Source organism: Triturus cristatus, chromosome 7 (assembly GCF_964204655.1).
Source record: "Triturus cristatus chromosome 7, aTriCri1.1, whole genome shotgun sequence".
Taxonomy (NCBI): domain Eukaryota; kingdom Metazoa; phylum Chordata; class Amphibia; order Caudata; family Salamandridae; genus Triturus; species Triturus cristatus.
Window position 1 is genome coordinate 1,575,928,219 of NC_140590.1, and position 27,074 is coordinate 1,575,955,292.

At 40.0% G+C, this 27,074-nt stretch overlaps 1 protein-coding gene across 6 annotated transcripts in view; it reads right to left on the bottom strand.

The window, feature by feature from the left end:
* Nucleotides 1-826: 826 nt before the first annotated feature.
* SULF2 (sulfatase 2) overlaps nt 827-27,074 on the bottom strand; it is a 365,924-nt gene continuing 339,676 nt past the window's right edge. For 3 of the 6 annotated variants that reach the window (XM_085619422.1, XM_085619421.1, XM_085619420.1), the window contains exons 17-21: nt 20,291-20,433; nt 9,467-9,590; nt 7,746-7,779; nt 5,955-6,008; nt 827-1,895 (exon numbers count right to left, since the gene is read on the bottom strand). In XM_085619422.1, the coding sequence (XP_085475548.1) occupies nt 1,865-1,895; nt 5,955-6,008; nt 7,746-7,779; nt 9,467-9,590; nt 20,291-20,433 (386 nt within the window). In that variant the 3' untranslated portion in view covers nt 827-1,864. The remainder of the gene's footprint in view (nt 1,896-5,954; nt 6,009-7,745; nt 7,780-9,466; nt 9,591-20,290; nt 20,434-27,074) is intronic. The other 3 variants (XM_085619425.1, XM_085619423.1, XM_085619424.1) reach the window with 1 other exon arrangement.

Consider the following 27,074-nt stretch of genomic DNA (forward strand, 5'->3'; position numbering starts at 1 on the left):
AGTTGGTTCAAGTTCAAATAAACAATTATAACAGACTTTCTGTCAGGTAATGGCATTGAAATATTCCATCAATCAAATATTTGGGACCTGGATATATGGGAGCATACAAGGAAGGTGAAGCATACACCATCAGCAAAGTGTAACCTAGCTCATGGAGGAAGGCATCCCATGTTTAACTTTCAGAAAGGTAAGACCATTAAAATTCATGAAGCAGACTAAGGAGGAAACATTGTAATCATGAATACAACCGATTATAATGATATTATCACTCAATTGAACAATACAGAATGCTACAAAAGGTTGGACAATAATCTCAAATAAATAATATTGTTAATATTTGATTTAAGAATTAGCATGACAGGCTACATAGCTGATGATACATATCAGTGCTTGAACGGTTTCAGGCTTGATTTCCAAGCATTTATAAATTACCTATGATGTACAAGTAGGCACCATTTTTACCTAGGAGTCCTACCTATCAACGCTGCTACTAAAATAATCTAAGAATATTTTTTTCCTACAAACATATGTTATCAGCAGTCCTTCATATACCACTGCCTCTCAACATATCCTGAACATACCAAGTGATAACGGTTGGGCTGACAATATGACAAAGCAAAAGGTGTAAAGTACCACTTTCAGAAGCTCATGGAAAACAGAATGATGAATACTGGAGAATTTATACTGAATTATTAATTATCCCTATACTCTCCATACTGTTTGGACTTAAACTGTGTATAATAACAACAAAATACACTTTTATGGTGTATGAGCACATCAATTAATGTTTGTTTTTAAATATAAAAGTATAACTTGACAACTCAAATCATGTAATCAATTGATTTTATTGGCTGCTGAAATAATGAAAAATGTTTTAATCTTTTAAAGAGTGTTAGGGTTATCCCACCTGTCAACATTACTTCCTCTCCATTTCCAATTGGAAAGCAATCCGAAAAATACACTCCAGGAATACAAATATTGAATCCAAAGCTTTTGTAAATCTAAAGGCAGTGCTTTTTTAAAAAAATGTAAATGTTGTAAAATACCATACAAGTGAATCCTTGAAAAGGGTATTTGGGCATCCCACACTTATTGACAACATTCTTCACAAGTTAAAGGAACTTTTAATAGTGGAACAAAATGGCTATTTACAAGATATCTTCAGAAGCTGGCAATTTTATTAAAAGAGATGTTCTATTCATTTGCAACTTATTTCAAATGGACGGACACATACACTTTACATTACAATGAGGCCCTCTGTGAAAACCAGAGCCATTCTTTGTTCGTAATCATACACAGAGGTAAGATCTTCAATGCAGTTAAATCGATTTCTTGGTCCCTTGTTATTGAGGTCTTCCATGCCTTCATTGTTGCAACTCTTACAAAATAAAACCTTTCTTTTCATTTGATGTTTATTTACACATTGTTTCTTTCTATATTTCGATTTTGTATGGTTGTCAAAGTTGGAATTTATGTGCTTTTCGCCGATTGGGATTTTGAATCAAAGACTGTATAGAAAGCACCATCAGAGTTCTTGCTGTGAGATCCTTGAAGATTGTTAGTGGTGATGTCTTGAAGTACATTGCTTTGTGAAGCAAGTGAGGTATAATCCAATGCAAAAGCAGGTGTTACAGTGGACCTTTTAAAAAGAGATGTCTACTCAAAGTTAGTCCAAAATATTCACTGTGTCTATTTCAATTACTTTAACAGTGCAAACATTCTATCTACTCCGCCTTTAAAGTTCATCCAGACCTCCAGGCTGTGTTTAGACCTCTTTCTTATGTCCTACATATTTTCATCTGGTTTGTACAAAGATTCAAGTTCTAGCCAGTGTATCTCCTTATTGAGGTCCAGCAGTTGGTGATTAGCCCTCCCATCCTTCCCAAAGTTGGCCTCTGTCAAGGGAGATAAACACATGAGTAAAGATTACTAAGTATTCATCACCATGTTGCTAAAAAACATTGACATCATCAAGCAACTATAGTTAGATAGATCTGTCACAGAATGCTAATTCTGTTCCCATGGGGCTAAACATAGATATCTGACAGGGGCGTAACACAGGCCCCCGCATCTCCTGCAGTGCGGGGGGGGGGGCCCGAGCTGCAGGGGGCCCCCTCGGCACTGTACTCACGCTGGAGAGCTCCGGATTAAATCCGGAGCAGGGGCCCCTCTGTGTACCTTGCAGGGGGGCCCCTTCAACTTCCGTTACGCCACTGATATCTGCACTTACAAAGTTCATAAATCTTTAAGATGGGTAATTTAAAATACATTTTGGTTCAAATCATAGAGATAGTGAACATGCATAATGTTACAATGTGTATTGTGATATACAAGTAAAATCCCAGATTAACATTATTCCAAATATAGAAATTTAAATGTGTTATTCCAAATAAAATGTACCCATCCGGCATGTTACATTGTATTTTAAACTAATCGCTTAAACATGCATTTTCTACATGAACTCAGTAAAATAAAGAACATGATATGGAATGAAAATGTTAGAGAAATTCACATGGTTTATGAGTGTGAAAGAAATCCAAAATGACTATTTAGGGCATGAATATTGTGTTGTACTCCACCTTTGCGCCCATATAACAGCATTCCATCCTTTATCTGCCCTCATTTTACATCACTGATGAGATTAAACTGTCTGAAATGTGTGTAAGAGATCACACTTATAATTGGGACTGCATCTTCTCCCGGCAGCAGATGTTGTAATGTTGATCACCATAATGTGCATTAATGTGTATCATCTGCTTATGATGATAATATTGTTAAATCTGATTTTCTTCAGTGGAGATAAGATCCAATTAGAAACCAATAAATGCAAATAAATTAGTTTTAATCATTCATGCTACATCAGATTTACTTTAGAACAGGTGGGAATTGAAGCCTGTGGGTCTATCTTAATTATTTGGTGTAGTTGCTGAAATAAGGAGTCCAGTGGAAATGGGGCTAGGTTAGGATTCATTAATATCTTCATAAGATATGTGAAAGGCTGGGGATCTTCTTGCTTTTCTTGAGAGTCTGAAGGAACCGACCGATGTTAACAGAAATGCAAGGCAATTTGAAGCTACTTGTGAACTCAATTACACTAATATTTTCACTAACTTACTTCATTTTACTTTTCGGACCAGTGTGTAAGATTTATTATGACAAACCTTACATTTTAATTGAGAATACCATAACTAGGATTTCATATTGTCATTTTTTTTTGTATCTAGAAATAAATATAACTTTACGCATAATGCAATAGAAAAGTGTGAAAAGTATTTATGTAAATACAGGTTGCATTAGTAAGACATTCAATGAAAATTGTATGTTAAAGTATATTCAGATTTCTACTGCTATCAACTGTGGTTGACATTCGGCATTAACAATTAGTAATTTTTCATTGGGAAACAAATTGACAAATATTTATGCTATAGTGTCATACTCCGAGAAAGGAAATGATGTAAGCGATTCTCTGACATATAAAATATGGTTTAAGAATTGGATAAAGCATGTACTTCTTTATGCTGAAAAAGAAGATTTGGGTATGTTGCTTGGAAAAGTTGTTTTACTGACTAACTGTGGTAGAACAATCTCAGTCTGGACACATGGATTATTTAAAATATAGCTGGTATGAGTAAAAAGGAATGGAAGTCTAAAGGCTATGTTGTGGGTAGGTTCCAACAAAATTAAATGTCTGAAAGATGTGCTGTGCATCCGCAATTTTCACACGGTAAATATTTCATGGCTGTGTTCAAAACTCTTTGTATACACTTATTGGTTACGTATACAATACCTTCCTGGAGGCATCACCTAATTAAAACAGGCTTACTATTTCCAGAATTCTGATTTTTCAATAGACAAAGTAGGAAATATTGCACAGAAGAGAACTGATCCATTTCATTTGACATAAAATTAATTTGGTGAAAACAGACATAGAACTAGCAGATAGACATAGTTAAGTAGTAAATGTTTAAAATACCTGCTAGCCACTATGCCCTCTACCATCACATGAACATTGAAATGTTGATGTGACATATTGGAGTGCTTAAGAGGAAATTGCCATACAATTCTCGAAGAATAATTTCCTTTGTAAGTGACATTGTAAACAGAGAGGATGTTTCCTTTCTGGCAGCACTAACTCTGCCATAAAAACAGAATGAAATATGAAAATCCTCATGATAAGAATCTAGCAACTTCAACTTATGGAGGAAATTACATTGTACATTATTTCAGTGGACTATAACACACCACCCTTTGCTAAAACAGTCTGTTTGTGTTGCCTAGTTTGTGAAGGGGCAGGAAAAAAAAGCATCGGGCAATAGGGGCAAGTGTCGAAAATCTGTGCATGAGTCCTTTGTTTTCAGACGACTGGCACTAGGAAATATTTTGCAGTTATCTTATCCAATACTAACATTACAGAACAATTAATTAAAGTGGCAACGTCCATTGTTGTAGTTTGCCATTGAACTGATGAACCTAAAAATCTCATTAAATAATATTACATTTGGGGGCAGCTTGCTTGTTTATACTATTAAGTATGAATCAACAGTTACATCTCTTTTAGCACCCTCTCAAGTAGGACATGGCCTATACCACTAGCAAAGGGTTAATTTTCTCCATCCCTCAATCACCTGCATTTCCTTTGACTGCATAAATATAAGCAATCATTAAGAGATGGCACAAAAATGATGCTTGTCCTCTATTACAGATGAGTCTTAAACCAGGAAAACATTTTATAAAGAATTAAATCTTGCTCCTTCACATTTTTTGGATTATTTGTCAAGTAATCGGTGGTGCTTAACATGGAAGCTTGAACAATAGTACTCATGTTTGTCTGTGCTTGTTCATAGTTAATGTGGAAAATAATGTACAACCTCGTTTAGAGAATGGTGGTCACAGTGAATATAAGATGAAACTGTCAATCCTGATCTGTTAGAATAGTTTGTTTGTAGCAATGTTTTTAGTGTTAAAAAAATAGGGCCTAATTCACAAATGGGCTCTGCAGTTGCGGCAGAGGCATCACAGTCGCGCTGGGAGTCCTGCATTCGTGTCAGACCTCCGTACAGATGGTTTCTATTGTGGAGGTCCCACCACGAGTGCAAATTTCCACTGCGACTGTGAGGCCTCTGCCACGACTGCGGGGGTTGTTTGGGAATTAGGCCCATATTTGTTGAAGGTCCTTTACTGAGAGTTGAACATAGCTGCATATATTTTAAAAAGGTATTCTAAGTAATTACACAGATTTCTACCCTTAGTGATTGGTGGTGAATTCTGTAACTTATGAACACGAAATATGAGAACCCACTGATGTTTACTGTTCACTTTACAGATATATTTTTTTATTTAGATTAATTCCTGATGATGGAAATGCTTCAAATATTGTTTTCAATGGTTACGTAACTAAATATCAACAATAATTGATCAGTGGAAACAGACAAAACACAAGGGAAATGGGCAAGGTATTTTAACAGTGAACCATCACTGCTGTTTAATGGTGAACTCTTGGACTTTGGTCGAACCAATGGAGGGTTTAGTTTCCATTGATTCATTTCTAGGAAAGTAACTCTACCCAAAGCAATGTACAGAACAGCAAGCAAACACTACAAGTAACTGGTGGTGTACTAGGGAGTCTTGGTTAATGGGTTTTGGTCCACATGGCAACTGATAACTATGACCGTACAGAGAGCCATGTGAACAATATTTGCATTAATTGTAAACAGGAAAGCTTTCTGTTGAAAAGTTAAATACATGTACAGGGCATGTTGTACAAAAGTTCACCTTTACAACAGAAGAGTGGCAAAGCTAGCACAGGTTTTTCATTAGTAGTAAAGTAGAATAAAAATGATGTACATTAGTGAAGCAGAAAAGAAAAATTGAAGAAATAGGCTGCATGCAATAAAGAAAAGAAAAACAGATGTTAAGTTAATGCAAATATGTTTTCAGAAGTACTCCTAACTCACAAGGACTTGGAAGCAGGTTTCTTCATTTTGGGCCACTTCCGACGCTGAAACTGCCTATTAGTCAAGCAGCAAAGAGGAAGAAAAAGTTAACCATCACCAAGAAGAACAACAGTGTAAAGTCCAGGAAATTCCAGGTTTTGAGGATCTTCATGCATGCTCCCAAAGGTGCAGGAATAATCATGCATTTGACAGTAATAAAAACATATGGTTTTGTAAATCAATGACCCAGACATCAAGGAGTAATCGGCTTCTGTAACTTGTTTATATCAGACTAAGGCCCTATTTAGAAAATGGTGGTCACACATAATCCTCTAAAAATGCAGTAGGTTAATTTCCCCAGGGGTGCAATTTCCACAACTGAGGAATTACCACCACTGCAATGAAGCATAGCTGGGACCATATCTCTGTGATGCAAATACATTTATAGAAGATATTTCATTACCACAACTTTTCAAAGGATTACTCATTGCTCCCACCCATTGACTTTTTAAACCATCTTATGTTTCTCCCAGGCGCTGTCTACTTGCTCCAGTGGCTGCAGGGACATCAATAGAATGTGCTTGAATATCTGGCATAACTCTTGTGGAAGCCATTGAGATGACCTTGCTTCCCGCTATGTATTGTGAAAAGTATCAGTCTCCCACTGTGAACTCAGGGAACCAATTGGTTGGCATTCAGTAGTTAGTAGTTATCTCTCTCCAAAGTACCATTTCTGGAACAATGTGGACCAAAATCTGTAACAGCATGTGTGTATCACTGCGATTTACTGTATCCAACAAGATTCATGTTGGAAGAGTTGTATATTGATGTCAAAAGTCACCGGTTTCCAGTGACTACCAGGCGTGGCCGGGCGGGGGGGGGGGGGGGGGAGGGGGGGGAGTCGACAGATGACATGAAGCGTACTCATCAGGTGCGGCTGGTACAGGTAACAGCGGTGAGGCAGGGAGGGAGTCGACAGATAATGGGATAGGGAAAGTAAAAAATAAAATAAAACCACTAACCTTGCGCTCCGGCGAGAGCAAGGTAAATAGTTTTAATCATTTTTTTATTTTACTTTCCCTATCCTGTCATCTGTCGAATCCTCTCCCCCCCCCCCCCCCCACCGCCGTTACCTGTACCAGCTGTGCCTGGTGACTACGTTTCATGTCTCAGCATCTTGTTAAATAATCGAGAACTTCTGCCATGCAAGAACATCAAATTGAGTACCCCGAAATATATATTAAAAGCGGCTTGAAATATACCAAAAAAGTACATTTAATGGAATAATTAGCTTATGCACGTTGCTAGGTACGAGGGAAAAGGTAGTTCTAGAGGAAATTGAAAAGATAATCGTGAGGTTTAAATTAAGCTTCTTAGAATGCATGGAAGGAAGGCCTGTATACCAGACTGAAGAACACAGTCAATATAAAATGTTTGCCATCTTAAAACAAAAGAAAAAGACCAGCTTATACTCTGTATACTGCCCTAAATAATTCAATGTTAAATTTAAATTAAATAACAGACCCAAAATATGCAGTTATTTAATTTAAAGAGTCACAGGGAAAATAGGCATTATGAACGGAAAAATATAAGGTGGAGATTTTTTTAATCCCGAAAACCTTGAGTCGATTGTATGAGGGAAAAAGTGTGATTAAGCCTTCTTCAAATGGTTCCCAATCATGTAGTTGCAGAGTCTATTTAATGCATCAGTCAAACAGAATGTGCAGCCATTATTCTTTCGAAGAAACAAAAAAGTGTATTATTGTCATGTATACATTGGAATAATTTCAAGCATGCAACAAAATATTGTACCTGTACTGCTCATAACTTCCCCCGTCTTTAATACCTACAAAAATTAAAAAACAGAAAAAAGTTAAACTCACGTGCACAAATTCACACAAAATTGAAAACCTACTAGAATTTAGGGAATGTCTAGGTAAAATCACACTGAAGAGGCCTCATAATTTAGGAGAGGATGGGGCATATCATCAAGGACCGGCGATAATTATCGATAAGCGCACTTAGCGTTAGGATAATTATCGCCAGCTAACGTGGATTTTTATCGCTGAGATAGTGTGCTATTAGCAACGCTTATCTCAAAAGCGATAAAAATCCTAGCGCTAACTGCCAAACGTGAGATTATAGCTGAAAACCCAGCGATAATAATAATAAGTTTGGCGTTAGCTTGATGATAGGGCAAGGCAAACTTAGCCATGATATCCACCTTCCATAGGATATCATGGCTAAGTCAGTCCTGAAGCAGGCGTAAGGAAAGTAGCGATAACAGGGGTTATCGCTACTTTTCTTACCGCTATGCTTCATAGCGTGGGGCTTGATGATAGGAGAAATGTCGCTTAGCGACATTTCTCAAGTCATGTCAGGAATGCTCACTTTGCATCTCATTAGAGATGCAAAGCTGAGCATTCAGAATTCAAGCGCTAATGTAAGGTTTCACGCGATAGCGTGACCTTGCTGATTAGGCGAAAAAATTATCGCCGCTTTTCGCCTGAAAACGGACGCAAAAGCGGCTATGATTTTTTATCGCCTCGTTGCTGATATGCCCCTTAGTTCCTCGTCTAAAGTCGTTGTAGCATGCAATCTATGAGGAAGTAAACAGTGTTTTTCTTGTGTTATATTTTCTGTACCATGGAAATATGGAATTTGACCTACGCACTGTAATTAATAAATGTGTGATTGTGTCTATTAATACAGATGCTCTAAATAATGAAAGCTATTTATTTTAACTTCAATAGTGCTTATCTAGCTATCTATCTAGTGATATATATATATATATATATATATATATATATCTATATCATGTGATCAAGACCGTGGACACGCGGTCGAAACGGTCAAGCTGGGCATTTGCTGCTTTATTTTTTGGATGCACATATTTCTGCAATAAAAGCACTGCACTGGAACTCTACGCTTTAGAAAAACCTAGCACAGGTAGATTAAAATCTGGGGGCACAAATACCATTTCTTCCCAGTTTTTTTTCCTAAGTTGTTTTTTGTTTCCTCTGTTCTCACCACCTACATCTACACAATCATTCTACCTTTCTAGACTGTATCCTTTATGTTATCCAACAGTGATGATGCATTTCTTCTATCATTTTATGCATTTCCTCTCGCGAGTTCTCATTGTAGATGTACCTGCATGCCTCTATTCTCACTTGTTGGCTACCTATCCTGTTGCTCTGTACAGCATGCTGATGCCCTCTGGGGCTTAGGTCATGCTTTAATAATAGCCCCAATACATTAAATTAATAACATTAAATAAATAAATGAAAAGCAGTATCCCCAACCACATACCAGTATGCCTAACCACCATCATCTCACAATCAAGTTACAAGGTTACATTTACATGGGTGAAATGTGTTCACATGTGTGGAAGTATTTAAATTGTAACCAACTCAATAAATGTACTATTTTTCAATTAATGTGTAAAAAGTTCGTATATAATGCTAACTTTGATGGAAATATCTTGATGAGTTCATTGGGGTCAATGGAATGTCTCCATAGCTATTACTTACCAAGGTCAATGTTTCTGGTTCTTGGGTTGCACTGTTTATAACCTTTGCAACTTCTCATTTCCATAAGCTGTACGTGTAATTGATTGAGGACGTCTCTGTCCAAGGTGTTCACTGCATTAATGAGCTGCGGAGAAAAGAAGATGCCCATCAACAGTGATAGAAAATCCTTTACACGATCTCAGTGTGCACTCTCCTTCCCAACATTTCTTTCTAAAGAGCTCAAATTGTTATACAGATGTAAATTCATCAGGCTAAACTGTCTTCCTGGAAATTGGCCCTTGCCGGGCACCATTATCATTTATGTAGGTATGTGTTGAAACAACTATTGTTCATTGTTGTCTGGTGTAGGGGGTATCCCTGAATTCGGCAATTATCTACGTTGTCTTGTCCCTCTTCCTTGTAAGACCTGCCGGTGAATTAAGGATTTATGTAGTACACACTGCAAAGCAAATTATGATTTGGCACAGAAAAGGGACAATGGAGAGAAAGGAAAGACTTCTTTCTGCCTTTGTGTCCTGATAGCCTCATGTAACTGCATGGTTGAGTAGCTGTAGAATAATGGATGATCCTCTGATGTCACTCCAATTTTGTATGCGAGGGCTTGACAGTAAGCTGACAAGGTTACTAGAAGGTGGCCGGGCTACTTTGAGGGGCGGGGCGAGGCGGGGGGGGGGGGGGCACAATGGTGAACCTCTCTGAAAAAAGACACAGACATTTCTTAGAGATTGTTGAGAAATCACAACTTCTGACAACTACAGGTAGCGTCCCTATGGCAGCTGCTTGGAATAGGGGTAGATGAATGAGGTGAAGGAAAAAGAACAATGTCAAAAAAATTAATAGGTGTGTATTTGTCTGCCTGTGGTTGAGCTTTCAATAAATCTAATGGATGAGAACTATATTCAAATGCTCACTTTAGTGTGATTAAAAATCTCAGTCATGAAGGCATTTATTAAGAGGTACATCACACATTAAACTTCGAGAGTTAAGGCAGGTTCATTTGGAAATTTTGGGAGGTTGTCGTTTTTTATAGCGGAACAGAGATAATTTCATACTCTGCCTTGCTGATTTCAGGGAATGAAACACAGTGAGGTGCCACGGATGGTAGAAAACATTGGTGGAGCTAAAAGTGCTTCAAAAGATCGTAATAATTTCAGGTGAATGTTAAGGCCAAAGAAACATGCCGCTACTTCTTTAACTGCACAAGGCAAAGAAGAAATGGTTGATTTTTCAAGATTTGAATGGTATAAAATGAAGCAAAGTGATGCGGACCAGCACAAGGTTTTGACAAAATAATTTTCATCAGCACATTTTTTGGTGCTGGAAAAATGCTCTAGGAGTAAAGGAAACAGCACTTTGTGTTGCTATGCGTTATTTTGCTTCAAGTGGGTGCCTCATGTGTAGTACATGGTTTTTCCCACCTACCACCCATGATTGCTGTTGCATAGTCATAGTTGCTGAAGTTGGTAGACACGGGTTTGTGCCCAGAAATAATGCCTCCTTGAGGTAGGCATTTACAAAGAGAAATGTTTTAATTTCTCCTAACTTATCGCAAATTACTTGTGTGCTGCACAATACATCTAATGTGCGAAAAGTTTGAAAGTTTGTCTCAATATAGCATTTTCTACTGGATTGATACCCTTTCAGTACAAAACCTATGCCAGACACTATGCACACACATTTGGACTAGGGTTGAAATGTGGGTGTGCGGCACTATGCAGGCTGTTTGTGCACCGGTGCTGATGAAGACAGCAGCAATGCCACATCCTAGTAGATACGGCTCTGCGGTGCTCTCTCAGCCAGCGCAACGCTGCTTGGGGCCAGCAACTCTGTGCTAGTTTTAATAAAACTGTCCCATTGCCTGCTTGTCTCTTACCAGGTTTGCGGTAAAAAGTTTACTAAACTGTGAAAGTAGCAAACAAGGACAACTGCATGCATCCTTTTTATTAACAGTCTATAATTACCTACATTAGCATCCGTTGTTTGTTGTAAAGTGCTGTACGTGTTGCCAGGAAGGTAAAACGGCTATGTAATTATGCTTGTTGTCTTTGGCGATGAGTGGCAGGCACTTGGTTTGAAATCACAAATCACAAGAACTCTTTTTCGGCCCACGTTTAACAATTGTTGTGAAAAGAGCGGTATGCAGGGGCGGCTCCTCCGCTAAGGAGGAAGAGAGCCACCGCACTGCTCTGGAAGCAGTGCAAAGGGAAAATAAAGTGAACGTTAATATCATTTTATTTTTAGTGAAGTTTGGAGCCAGGTTAGGCGGGGTGGGGCTGGGCTCAGCCCGGCAGAGGGAGGAGGAGTGGGCATGACGGTCAGGCTGGTCGTCTTGGGCCAGCCAAACTGTCATGTGTACTTAGCATGTTCTCGACCCACTGTATTGCACAGCCTGGGTGGAGAACATGCTCAAGCTTCCAGTCCCTGTCTGAGCGCTGTACCATGGCATTCAGACCAATCACGACGCTGCTGTCATGCTGGTGAAGGCAGCAACTTGATTGGCTAGGGAAGTCCAGGAGCCTGGGTGCTGCCGAGAGCCAGGAGAACAGCAAGGACGGAGGAGAGGCAGCGGCTGGTGACCGGCGATGAGCAGGTAAGTCTTTTTTTCCTATTTTTCTAAACCCCACGCCTATCACCTTTTCTTTCCAGCCACCACTGCTGGTATGACTCAGCGTCACCAAAGTCTCAGTAACAAACCTTTGATTCTCAACAACGATTCGCAAACCATGGGAACCAGAACCGATGGAGTGATACGCTTCAGATGCACATTAGTGGTTGATGCCTATCATTGGGGGGGGTCTATACCACAGACTTTTGTTTGTACATCTAACTTAACTTTAACTTGGGTCCACAACAGAAGCATTTGTGATTTGGCATTGCACAACCTGCTTTGCAGAATAAGGATTAGTGGATTCTAAAGTGCACACACAGTGGAAGAACATTTCCCACCATGGTGGATTTTCCACACTTGGGGGCAGATTTACAAGCCCCTTGCGTGACTTTTACGCCGCAGTTGCGTCACTTTTTTGACGCAACAGCGGCGCAAACAATGCAGCCTATTTACAACGTGACGCATCTAGGGAGATGCGTCATGTTGTAAAGCCCTGCGTCACATTATACCTGCGTCAGGTATAATGTATGCAGGGTGGGAGTTACCACGCAGGTAGGCCTCGTAAAAGTGACTCAGTGAAATCTACGAGATTTCACTGCGCCACAATTAGGACACCACTCCATCAAAACCTTACGCCTGCTTCAAGCAGGCGTAAGTAGTGACGTAGTGTAGTGGGAATAGGCCTCAACACGCATTGCTGGAGTTGCGCCATGCTTGCGACACGACTCCAGCAATGCGTGACTTTTCCGCCAACAGATGCGTCAGAATTTCTGACGCATCTGTCAATCCTTGCGCCATAGTGCGCCGTATTGTAAATACTGCGCATCTATGGTGGCGCAAGGGTTTCTAAGGGTGGCGCAGGGAAAGTGACGCATCTGTACAGATACGTCACTTTCTTGTAAATCTTCCCCCTTGAGTTTAGGGTTAAAGATTGGAGAAGGGCTGGTACAAGCAGAGAGGCCACGCAAAGTGTATGGAACACTCACAAAGAGAGATTTTTGCGAGCAATCACAAACGTTGTGCAAGTACTTTCCTCCTCCTTGAATAAAAAGAAAAACACCTTTGTTAAAGTCAGGACAAAAGGGCGTTTCTATTTAATGGTCCTGTGCAGGAATGGATTTAAAGAAAGGCACAATTGTTTTCCAAATGAAGAAAAAACAAGTAAATTGTACAAATACACATTTCTGCTTGATTTACTCGTGTGTATTTTGCACAAAGGTCTGGAGGGGGAACCAAAGCAGCCTTGGCAAAAAGTTTCAAATAAGACACCAATGTATTTGCTCTCTCTCTCATGCCCCTGATGTGCCTACCACCATAAATCCACAGGAGCTGGGGAGACTGACTCGGGAGGAGGCTGTGGGCGGCCCTGCTCCACATACTGGAACTCTGCTTGCGTGAGTTTTGAAAGGCAGGACTGCTCTTGAAAATATATGACTGGAATAGATTTCAGGGTAAATTCGAAAGTGCTGGTCAGCTGTCGAGCAACTTGGAGAAACACAACAACCTTGACCACTGGCAAAATGGGGTCCAACTGGCCCACAGCCAGGGTTGGACGGACCTATAGGGCAATCAGGCAGTGCCTGATGGGCTTGTGTGGCAAGTCAATGTGTGGGACTTTTTTTCTTGCTGTATGCGGGTGTGTTTTATGGCGAGGCGGGCTGGCATTTACTGTTAATTTCCCTAACATTAAAACAAACATTCCTTGCAGCAAACAAAAATGCATGCAATCTTTTATTCCTTGCAAATTACCGAAACAGCATGTTTTCACAAGTTAAAAATTGGTCTGATTTGCAAATGAGGGTCACTTTCTTTTTTTTTTAGATATCTGGTTTGCTAATGGGGTGCCCAGGCCTAAATTCTTGTTTCCAGCCGACTCTGCCCACAGCATCACAGTGTTACTACCCACAGCCCTAAATGTGATTAGATGCATTTTCACCGAGGACAGAGTGGCTGGAGGGATCATATTGGATATCTCTGTTGCATAGGACACCGTGGATCATGAGATCCTTACTCAGAGCTTTGGAGAAATTGACATTGAGGGTTCTGCCCTGAAATGGTTTAAATGTTCCCTATCTTGACATCTGCACACTCTCCTCTCTCTCCTCTGTTAGGGTGTCTAAAGCTGTTGTGGCGTGGAGTGGCGTTTGCTGCAGCACTCACAGAGATTACTTGGAGTCCATTCATTTTTGCATGGGCAACACTGATGATCCTGGGCAAATCCATTACCGACTGAGGCAATACTCTCAAGCCAGTCTGCATGAGGTTTTGCTCCCATGCTGGCTGCTGAACTTAAGTCCCTGTGGTGGTGCTAGATTCAGAGGCCTCATTGAAGCCAGTTTTTCTAGTGACAAACATTTACTTTGGTCTGCTTTGCACCGTGAGGAAAGTTGTTCTTTTTTTCCCCAGGCCCATGCATTCCTTGGTGATCCTAGCGTGTGTGATTTCCAAGACTGACTATTGTACTGGTCGTGATTTGTGCATGCCATCGCTTTGTCCATTGGTTCTATAATTTGTTCATCAGAACAGTGTGGTGTTTTCATACATTTGATCATGCATCAGAGAGCCCGAAGCTGCCTGTGGAGCAACAAATTCAGTTTCAGGCCACTGTCCCATGCACAGGCCTTTTTACAGCCAAGAAAGATTAGAATTGACCAATGTACTTGGTTGGCACTTTCTGTCATGCTTGCAGCTCTGAACCACTCTGTTCTTGCTCAGAATAACCAGAATTAAAAGGGATCCAACAGGGGAGCATATGCTACCTGGCTGTAATAATCCCCTTTGGAATTGAGAAGAATCAAGAACGTGCCTTGAGACCCCCCTCTCCCCCCAGCAACATTTGTGTGTAGTCTCAGTACACAGATTGACTCAGATCTAGGCACAGCTTCATATGTTGCACATTCATCAAAATTATGCCTCTTTGTTCTCAAGATACTCTACCAAATTTTCCCTTTTTTGAATGATAACTTAGTAAGACTAGCTAACATTAGTGGAATGATACAGTCGTGAATCGATTATGGGAGTGTCATTCTCCTAAGACCAGCTAGTCCATCTTCAATTAGATCAAAACACAGGTCAGGAAGCAAATTCATTGGCTCCCAGTACATTCCTTTGCGATGTTTAAGACCATGTGTACCTAAAATTTGATTGTTGAGATAGGAAGAGCGGGCTTTCTCCGTGGCTGCAGTCAAAAGTTGAAATTACTTCCAATACATCTTCGCAAAGAGGCTGAACATCTTAAATTTAGAAAAGGTTTAAAAACCTTTCTTTTTGATTGATAATTATACCTTTATTAATAATTGGTTGGTAAAGTGGCAAGAAAGCTATTTAGGTGGAGGCTGCCCTTTAAAAATGATGGATACCAATATCAATGCATTAATAAAACCATTTCCGTTTTGTTAATTTTGTTTAGCTCTGTTACTTGGCTCTCTTCTGTCTGCGTCAGCACCTCAAAGCCTGTTTGGTCTCCACGCGCTCGAACAATCATAAAATGGATGAGTTAATTCATGTATATGGCTCATTTGGCAGTTAAAGACATCCATTCAAAGTTTACGCCTATGTTGAGGCTACTCGGAGACCCTCTACTATGGATCCACCAAGGCTGTCTTTTAGTAGCTTGGCCAATGACGGATCAGCTTTATATTATCAGCAGGTAAACAAATGCCTGCTATAGCACAAGAGTAGCTTTCCACAAACAGCAGCGTCAACCCTGAACATTCAGCTGAAGACAAGGCTAAAATAGACATGTTGTTACTAGCTCTAATTTAGTTCCATTAAGTATCAAAGGATTTTCACCACTTCAGTTGCAAAGAACCTTCCAAGGCCAGCCAGTGTTTAATGCTGTGATGTCCCAGACTCACCTTTGGACTCTTGGATGGGAAGGTCAGTGGTGCACACTGAGTGTGGGAGTGGTATGAGGGTTCAAGTCTATGATGCTTGCAAGTGAAGTTAACCCAAAATACATGTCTCTGAGCAGCACTAAACTCTCACAAGGCTTGCAATGGTGCATGCCAGCTTGGGTTCATGGAGTAGAAGTCTTTTTTAATTTCAAAGTGTCCCTTGCTAGGCAATCAAGATGTTTAATTGCTACAGTCGGAATCCTGGTTGACCAGAGAACTATCACCTGGAGTATTTGATGACGTGTTGGAGAAGTATTCTGAAACAATACTTCAGATAACGGATTTAGACTCTGATCGTGTACAATATTATTGGAGGTATCATTCCAAAGATTGTGAACTCTGCACTTATTAGTCGATAAGAGTGTTGGAGGAATACTCACTTGTACAGACTGTTTATATTGTCCTTTGAATCATATGGAGTAAGGAATTGCCACTGAAGTGAGAAATAATTGTTTGTTGGGAGGAGTGTGAACACTAATAAACTATGTTACAACTTATGAACTTGTTTCATTGATAAACATCTGGATCTCAAAAATACTTACAAAAACATTGAAGGTAGTTTCCTATGTAGGAATATGTATTATAGCTCAGGTTAATGTTGCACATATTAAAGAGGCTCATTTGTATTTCAACCAAAAAGGTCAGAATTTCAACCATTTATAGAGAGTCGGAATTACAGAGATTGTTATGATGTACATCATATGCCGTATCAGGAATAGTTAACTGGATTTATGATGGTGAATTACTAAAGCGTTATTCCTCATTTTAGATATCAACACTTCAGCAGTGCAGATTGAGCCCACCTATAACAACAAGCAGAGTGAAGATCCCCAGGGTCTCTGTTCTCTTTCTCTTGTCACAGTCCACTTTCCCTGCTTGTGCTCTGACCAGTATAATATCCTTGCATGGTTGGCTGTTGGTTCAGGGACGTGTGGAGACTAGCATTGCTCTTTTTGGAACTCGCTTGACGACTGCATGCCTATGGATAAGTGCACAATAGCCAAATATCCTGCATGCATCAGGCTTATAGTTTTATATTTTTATATATGTTGTATAGGAACGGCGCTAGCCCAGTGTACCGAGTTACCCAAGCGCTAGGACCCAAACTCGAATGTGTTTGCTTGCTGTCCTAATTCCCACTTTAGCAGCACCATTAAACCTAGAGATATTACTGGACCAAATAGTCAGTATTTATTTGGGTACCCAAAATACATCAGTATTTCTGACATATTTTTCCTTAAGAAATTAGGCATCTTAGGCCAAAGTAAACCAGTTATCAATTGTGCCTGTATTCTTCTGAAAGCTGGCCATGATGATAGGTAATAATTTGACACTAATTGGATACTCACCACTTATTCTTAAAGATGATGTAAAAGTCAGTGATACCAATGTAGTCTATTGGAGCATGAGCAATGCCATAGATTTTGTGCGTAAAAAGAAACTATGATGGAATCTTTTATGAAGGACATTTTCAAGAATTGATACTGCAGTCACGAATTGATTCCAATGTCAGTTCATCACTTTGAAGCACTACTTACAAGAATGTATCCAATGGGATTGCTAGAGCATAAATCTTCAGGGCCAGCAGCAGAGAGCGGAGTAAAGTGGCTGGAGTGATTCAGGATTATGTAAATATTTTTAGACTCCTATAGGCTGCATAGTTCCATTAATGGAATGGGCAGTTAGTTAACAAGCAAGCATGGGGTACCGATGAGCTGTTTAGTCATTCCACCATGCTCTGGGTTCTCCTAATCCTTTCGGACTTTTTAGCAAAGATACAAAAAGGGAAAACGTTATCGTCCACATCTGATTTTTAGTGAACCTGTTGGCTATTTCAAATTGGTTGAACTTGAACCCAAGCAGCGCATCCTCAAAAATGTCCTATCTGCAGTTTGAGAGGACCAACATTGTTACGTTTCTATATAAATACATAACATGGATATTTGTGCAAAATACATGTTACCATAGTATTGAACTAATAGGTCAGGTCCATATAAAGGGAGCATGGAAAAATGAATCTAATGCATGGTACACACCATCGTTTTTGACAAGTCATACGAAGTGGTAGGGCTCTGGCAGTGGTATGGAACCACTTCTGACTGTGGTAATTGGTTATTTTGTACTGCAGCTTTATTGTATGTACGGCTTTTGGCTTGAAACAAGCAGCATTTGTTAAAATATACCAATGAACTACAAATCACAACAAAACATAACAAGGGAGTACATTAACACAATAAAAGAACAATACCATAACAACATACGATACAAAACAACCAAATCATAAGGCAGCACCACATAATAGCACTAACCAACAACACACAACACAAAAACACAACACAACGTAACGCGATGTAACAATGGAAAACACCACAAAACAACGCAACACAAACATCATAACATATAACAATAAAATACAATAAGATGACAAAGTCACAAGTAGACATCTTTGAAGATAACATATCAAATCAAACAAAAGAGTAATGGTACCAAAACAATACAACACAATAATAACTCAGAAGACACTACTACAACAAAAATGAGGAACATTTCAACAAATCAAAAATACACCACAAAACGCAACAATAAAATAGCACAGCAACACAACATATCACAAAATCAAAACACTTCAGAACCACAATAAAACACAACCAAAACTGCAAAATGGAAGGCAAATGCATCAAAAACAATGTGATTGTTGTATTCTTTTTCTGTTTTGATTTGGTGTATTATTGTGTTATTTTGATCTGTTTTTATACTGTTGTGTTATTGTTCTGCAGCTATGTGGTTTAATGTGGTTGTTGGACTAGTGTGGTTTTATGTAGGAAAGCTCTCATGTTTTAATGATTTGTATTTTTGTGTTGTGGTGTTTCATCAGTGTTGTGCTGGTGTGTTCTACTCTGTTGTACATTTTTTGTTGTATTGTGTAGGCATGTTGTTTAGTGGTAGCTGGTAATTTAGAGGAGTAGTTGGGCGGGCACACCAGTGCATACTGAGTGCCACTCATCCACAAGCACCCAGGCACCGAGCCATTCACAATCACACGTGTGCAAATATTCCATTCAGAAGCACACACACATACTCATATCACCCAGTCACAAGCACATACACATACACTTGAACACATTCATTCACAACACACACAAATTCACAAACTTTCATACATAAACACAAGCAGCCAAATATTCAAGCAGTGAAGGCAGGACAGCAGGTGGCAGGAAGGAGAAGCACGACAGCCCAGGAAGGAGCTGGAGGCTTCAGCGAGACAAGGAGAAAATGGAAAGTCCTATTGCCTCCTCTAACCTGGCCAAGGGTTAGCCAATGAGAGGAGACCTTTCCCTAACTCATCACGGGGTGAGGTCAATAACACTTGCTTATCCCACCCACTCTGTGATGAGTTGGGAAAGGGTGGTGTGAGAAGTCGTTGATAGACCATCAGTCCTGGGCACTTCAAACCATAAATCAAAATCTCCCAAGGCGGATTTTCTCAGTACCTAGCCGTGGCCTGTTTAGGAAAGAGGGGTGGGCGTGTGGGGGTGAATTTCAACAGACGACAACTAGGGAAAATTAATTATTTATTTAATTTTCCCTCGTGGTCGTCTGGCAAACCCCCCTCCCCCCACCCCCAACCCGGCCTCACCGCTCTTCCCTGCAAGGGCCGTGGCTTTCAGTAACGCCCCGTGTCATTAGTGGGAGGCCTCAATGGGCTTTGCCGGGCTGATGATGTCAATGTCCTCAAGTCTGTGGGATTTTTACCCTGGCAAACCTTGGCTCAGGTGTAAAACTCCTGGATGCCTGACCCTGAATGATGAGTGTCTCTCAGACTGACCTTTGATCTGCCTGTCAGTCACTGTTCATGCTTTGGAAAAGGGCCCCAGATTCAGTGATGACACTTCGCCACTGGTGGTGTTATTTTGCTGTATCGGACTTACTTTATTGTGGTGTTGTTTTATGGTAATGCGATGTTGTCACTGCCGCTGCATTCCGTCTACTTAAATATTTACAAACCTTCTTGTCAGATATTACCATTTCCACAAAACTACTTCGACAATACAGAGCGCAACGAAAAATGTTTCGTGAGTTGTGTATGCAACTTGTTAAGATAAATCTAAACGTTGTACAAGTCAACAAATATAAAACACTTTCCAGCCAACTGACATACTAAAGGTCTGCAGGAAAAAAACAAGAAATGTAATATTAGATGAATTTCAGTTCTTTCAACAATTACATGTTCGTGCTATCCCCTAATCTAAAAGAGCCGCGCCCCCAAATGAATGGCTTTTAAAATTAGCTTTTGGGCATTTTGCCTTGTTCTAATATTACCTGATATGGATCGGTGTTGAGGTCGAAGTACTCCAGGAACCCGGTAGCAAATTCACAAAACAGGAAATTGTGTGTCTCATTAATTGTTCTCATGCACCAATATGTGTTGTTGTTGGCACTGGTACAGGCACAGAAAGGGCCCACTGTAAATTAAAAAAGAGATTTATTTGTTTCAACTCCGCCTATTTAATTGGTGGGCTGCAAACGTATACAATTGAGGTACACCCTCCTGCTAAGTTTTAAAGCACTATGTTAAACCTTGGATATATTGCTTTTAAAGAGGACAGGCCATAACTTATTTGTAGGTCAGGCGAGGCAAAGGAATGTTCATGTAAACCTTCTTTGCTTGCATCGACAAAAAACAGAAATACTCAAAACAGAAATCAAATTAGAGTTATTCCCAATCAAATGCAACCATATTTGTACACTATTTCGCCTCACAAGAGCCAGGAAAAAAGCATTTGAGAGTAGCTGCCAGTGCTATATTGAAGCACATTTCTGATTTATCAGGGATTCACAGTTAATCTCTGAAGCACACCTTGAACACTACACCAGTCATAGTTGCCCAAGATTCCCCACATGCCTAAATGTATGCATGGGGATGTCTCACCAGCTTGAAAATCTGCTAATGGAAATTTGACACAAGTTTGCATTCGCACATTTGACTTTTGTATTTTATTTTCTCCATGATGAAAACCCTTTTCCCCATGGGTAGACCTTTTTTTCCTCCCTACCCTTGACAGGAAAATATTTGGCACTATTTCTAATGTCGGAAACTATCTTCAAGAAGATAGAACCATCCAGTTAAAAAATGTATCCTCTAACCCAAACTTACATCATGAACATTTTACCATCCAGGGACACCACAATTCAAAGAGCATACAGAAGAGTACCCCCTGTCATCTCACATCAGTCCACTCCTCCTGTGTCCTCCCTCGCTTGATAGGGAATAAAAAGACGCATGGTGGCCAACACTAGGATCTGGCCTCAAAGTACTTACAGCCCCTAACTAGCATTCCCTCTATTTCCCCATTTGCCTAATCGTGTTTTCCGCTCATATATTCCTCTTTCTTCCACCTCTAAGTTGGACTTCCCCAAGATTAACCCAACTATGTAATACCAAATATTTTCTTTTCTTTTTTTAAAGATACTGAATTAATCTCTCTTAATGTATGTAGTGCTTGTAGTATTGTATTACTACATTGAAAAATTAAAAACCTAATAAAAATAATTGAACCATGAACATTTACCATCAGTAATGGTTCTGGAATGTCCCTTGGTTTGATGATGTGTACTTGGGCTGTATTGCCTATTGTGACACCATTCTCGAAATTGCTTCTTTAATGCCTGGAAACACACACAGTAGTATTTGGGTGTTCTCAATCATTTATACACAGAGCCACACCGAAATCCCAAAGAGCTGTCAATATACCTGCATTATGACTCTGGAAATTGCACCAACTTTGCCTTATTTCTCTCGTCACAGATTGCAAATGTACAAGGGTAAAATTACACCAGTAGGAAATTCTCTAAATAAAATTTGAGATTTTCCTCTTACATTTTTTCCAAACTAAGGTGAACTAGCATACCTAAAATAACTTGGAGAAACAGGCTCCATAGCCTAGGCTCATAAACATTTTGGATTACTGAGAAGAAGGCAAGTACTGCCAGTTTTTCAAATCTAAATCCCAAATACTTTAAAACACAATACTGGATTAGGCAATGAGTCAAAATGTTAATCTCATTTGTATTTTGAGGATGTTTGTGCCTCAGTGCTTTAAAAATTTGGAATAAAATAAGGGAGTATAGATTACATTGATATCCTAACACTAAAATCAAAGAGGCCAGCACAAAATAATTTAGAAGCCTGAAATTAAAATTAGTTTTTTACTTGTTGCTTAATTTCATATTTTGCCTGTGAAACTCAAATACAACTAAAACTTGCTTTCTGAATTTAACAGCATCACATTGTATCCTTCTTCAATCAAAGTTTTTTTGAATACTGTGTTTTCCTTGCAATCTTTTCATAAACAATGCTGGGTCATAAAAAATATAACAATGTGCCTCCCGTGCTGTGCATACTTCACTGGTTGCTCATAAATAAGAAGGACCTTTTCAAGTCCGTTCTTCTGTTCCGTTGTGTCTTTTTTGGAAGTCTGAATGTTCCTGAAATTCCAGAAGTACCAGGTGTAATGCATTGCCACTCCACTTTGTAATCTCTCCTCTAACTTCTGTCCATAATACATGTAAGGTGGGAAAGCCTTGCCTTCAGGGTCTATTTGGCCCATTTGTGGATTCTTTTCAGAAGCTTTGATGGATGAACGCTTTTGACTAAAACTCATCCAAATTCTTCCCTTTTTTTAACCGAACAGTGGTATCATTGGTGGTTTAGTTGAACATAGTTACAAATGCCTTCTAAATCCCACAAGGCATCACAAAATCATAAATTAACGCAATTTTCTGAATTGATAAAAAAAATCGTGAATATAAATGTTGGTCGTTGCTGTCACACTTTTTGTTAATGGTTCTCATGATACGGTGGATACTAATGAATTTGGAACTGTTTACATGATCATACAATCCATTATTTTGCTTTTCCAGCCCAGATTTAATCGTCACTTTGGTTCTTTAGTGGGTTTTGCTTCTCTATTTAATTGATGGAGACAATGTTTTAGTCATTGTCTAATAAAATTCTGCTCGTCATAAAATTGCGACTAATTTAATTTAAAGTTAAATGAACATATTTTTATTTGATTTAAGAGAAGTGACCTTAAAAGTAGAAAGGATGGCAATGCAGAATTTCTTTTAAACCCTTTAGGTCCACAGGCCGCCATCCACTGAAATCGGACATTGGTGGTTGTGAAAGGTCAGATACAAACTCATGTGCCATTTATACCTGTCTAATGGCATCAGCTTGATTTCCACATTTGTTAATTAGCGTCAAAGATGTTGATGAGCATGTTATGATAATGTTACTCCTTGCTGAGGCTCAGAAATTACTCTTTAGGTTTGAGGTTCGCGCCATCAGATTAATTGAGTTGAGTACTAATTAACGACTATCAATAGATTGACTGCAGATAAGGTACATACCAAACCACAGCGAGATGCTACAGCCTGTTCAATTATTAACTCCACTTGCCTGTGGAATATATATTTTATTTTATCTACTTGTCCACTGCAGCTCTGGTGAGGCTGCTTAACCTGCCATGGGCTTAGGAGGGATTTTAAGTACCAAGGCTGCTAAATTCTGGTGCTCTTCTCAAAGGTCTTACATATTCATTCTAGTGTTCAGCTGCAATGCATGGTCTCTGGATGGAGAACGATGAGGTGCGCACTGACAGCCTGTATGAGAGCAGCCCACCAACATTGACCACTAATGGAAAACAGCAAATACCACGACTGCCGAACAACGCGCTGCCTTTGCAACGTGGGCGGAACAACAAATGCATCTGAACCACGCATACTATTTACAAAGCAAGTTGTTACAACGACATGCATTAGGTAAAGGGGAGTTGGACTTTCAAGTCCAAGCTTTCCCTACAGTTGAAGGACTGGAGTTGGAACAGTAAATTATACTATTTCAAATTCTAGAGCCCCCCTTAGGCAAGTTGTTGTAACAACTTGCGTTGTAAATGTAATGCGTGGTTCAGACGCATTCGTTGTTCCACCTGTGTTGTTAAGGAATGCGTGGGAAAGGAAAGCATGGTTGTGTCATACAACCCCACTAATTAATGATTCAGCAGGGGATGCATTTTTCTATGTTGTGTGGTACTAATGACGTTTTCATTTTGGCCAACATTTCACAGTTTAAATGTCACTGTTGAATGGTCACATTAAATGCCACGTATTCCAGCACCAGAATTTCTAGCTGTCTAACCTATATTTTTGTAGACATCCTCCAGGGAATAGCACTCTTTACAACGAATGCCAATACAACGCAAGTCGTTACAACGAAGTGTTGTTGCATCGCATGCCATTGCAACGCAAGTCATTACAACAACTTGCTGTAGGAGGGTGCTGGAGTTTGGAATAGTATAATTTACTATTCCAACTCCAGTGTGTGCAACAGTAGGGAAGGTGTTAGATTGAAAATCCAACAAATCCAACACCTTCTGCCCCCTACAGCAAGTCGTTGTAATGACATGTGTTGTAATGGCATGCGATGTAACAACGCGTTGTAACGACTTGCATTGTGCGTTGTAATGGATGTCTACCCCCTCCAGGTGATCATTGTTATTGGATTTATCTGGCTCCGCAGGCTGGAGCCCTGAGGCTGATATACCACTTTGTCCACTGCGGAAGGATAGATAGGGCCTGATTTAGAGTACGGTGGATGGGTTACTCCATCACAAACGTGACAGATATCCCATCCGCAGTATTACAAGTGAATTATATCTGCTGACAATTGGAATACAGTGGACGGGAAATCCGTCAGCTATAAGGTAGAGTGACCTGTCCGCCGAACTCTAAATCAGGTCCATAGTCAAATTGTCGCATCTGGACTTGCATATCAAGGGTGTCAGGTGATGTTCCTGGATTTAAAAAAAAGTCAGATTTCTACTCTGTACAACAGAGTGTGAGTTGAGCCGTGATGGATATGTCTCTCCTGGGGCTTCTAGTGTTGCTGAGTGCAACAGAGAATTTTTTAGAGTTAGATGGGTCCTCCTTACTTGGTGTGTGAGCCTTGACACCTATATCCACATTCATTAAAAAGATATACAAGTTTCTAATTACCAGTGTCTCCAATTTTCGCTCATTCTTTTTTTTCCAAATTGTAATGGGGAACACAGTAGTTATCTGTAATACTAGGACATCCCTGTTGCTGATCGAAGTACTGTTTCTCTCTAGATGAGAAGTTGGCTCCACTGCTCACTCTCTCCTTCTCTTGCTAAATTAACCATCTAGATGGTACTTTTGTTATTTGACCAAGAGGTGGTAAACTTCCTTATGTGATAATTTCCTCATCCGTCTTTTGGCAAGTTATTGGTAAGATGTGGAAATGCATGTGAGATTAAAAGATATAGGGCCATATGTATCAATGTTAGGTTTTGCGATTCTCAAATAGCGAATTTCTGGGAATCGCTATTTCAGAATCGCAAAACGCTATGTATGTAGGATTTGCAATACATTTTGCGAATCCTATATATTCCTTAATTGTGATACCTCCCCATTTAGGGAGGCCCATAGGAATGAATGGGAAGACATTCTCAATTTGCTATTCTCAATTAGAGAATCGCAAATTGAGAATGCAATTTCAAGTGTGCCAGGGTGTCAAAAGGACACCCTGTTGCACCCCTGAAATGAGCATGGGTGCACATGTGGGGCCCCCTAAGGGCATGTGTGTGCGCCACATGCCACTTTGAAAAATGCAAAAATATAAATTTTTGAAAGAAATCGCAAATTACCACCAACCTGTAGGCCAAATTGCACTTTTTAGGTGCTTCTTACATTGCATTTAAGGAATCGCAAAATTTGCGATTCCTTAAATGCAATTGCAAAATAAGGAATCGCTAATTTTGCGATTCCTTAAGGCCAAATTGCACTTTTTTGGTGCTTCTTACATTGCATTTAAGGAATCGCAAAATGTGCGATTCCTTAAATGCAATTGCAAAATAAGGAATCGCAAATTTTGCGATTCCTTATTTTGCACGTAGATTTGCCTTCATACATACCACTTAGCAAAATTGCGATCGCAAACGCCGAAATTCGGCGAATTTCAGAGTTGGCTATCGCAATTTTGCTTGATACATATGGCCCATAGGACCTTATTATAGGTATAGAAGCATTTAAATGTTACACCGAATAACAATGACAACCACCATCAGTGATTTGGGGAAAAGAACTGGAAGAATACTCTGTATGAAAATATAAGAGAAACTTGTAATTATTTGCTTTTGAGCCTTGAAAAAGCTACTCCATCCACGAAACACATCTCTGTTGGCTGTGAAACAATTCTTCAAACCAAAACCTGTGGTGTTCTTTGGAATTACAAAGATGATGGGGCATGTTCTCAAGGACCTATCGCAGAGTTATCGGCACTTTATAGCAGCCAAACGCGTGATAAATTTACCGCCCCATTCACAAGCCAGTGCTAACAGCCCATATCACCAGTTTTCAGGCGAGAGAATCCTAAAAAAACATCGCTATGGATAATGAGATGCAGAGTAGGCATTCCCGAGGAAAAATCAGCGACAACACCACACCTCACCATTCTCAACGACCAGCCTGATCTGCGATAAGATCACAAAACAATCGATAAGGCGCGTTAGCAGCAGGAAATTAACACCTGCTCTGACCTGGTGCAAAGCCGGACTACAACCGGCACCAGAAAAGGGAGCCCAGACCACAGCCACACCTGAAGAACAACAGATGCCATGGATCCACTGATCATGCAGCTCGGAGCCCCAACAGGGCCACAACACCCTCTGCCACCACCCCCAGGCCCCCCCCCGGACTCCTGCCAACACCAACACTGAGGCAGCGCCGACAAAGTCAGCGACCTCCTGAAAAGGCACTAACCTCACAGACCCAACACCAGGGAATGTCATTGCCCACCACAGGCTCAAAAGGACAACCATACTACGCATCCTGACCACCACTGCCCACAGGCCGACGGTACCAACACAGCAGGCAACCAACATCCCTCCGCAGACAAAGCTGCTGGCTGTGCTGCACCTGTTGGCCTCTGGGACCTTCCAACCAACAAATGCCAGAGTTGGATGAGTCCCACAGCCAGCACAATCCAAGTCCATGACAACTGTCTCGATGCCATCATCAGCTTGGT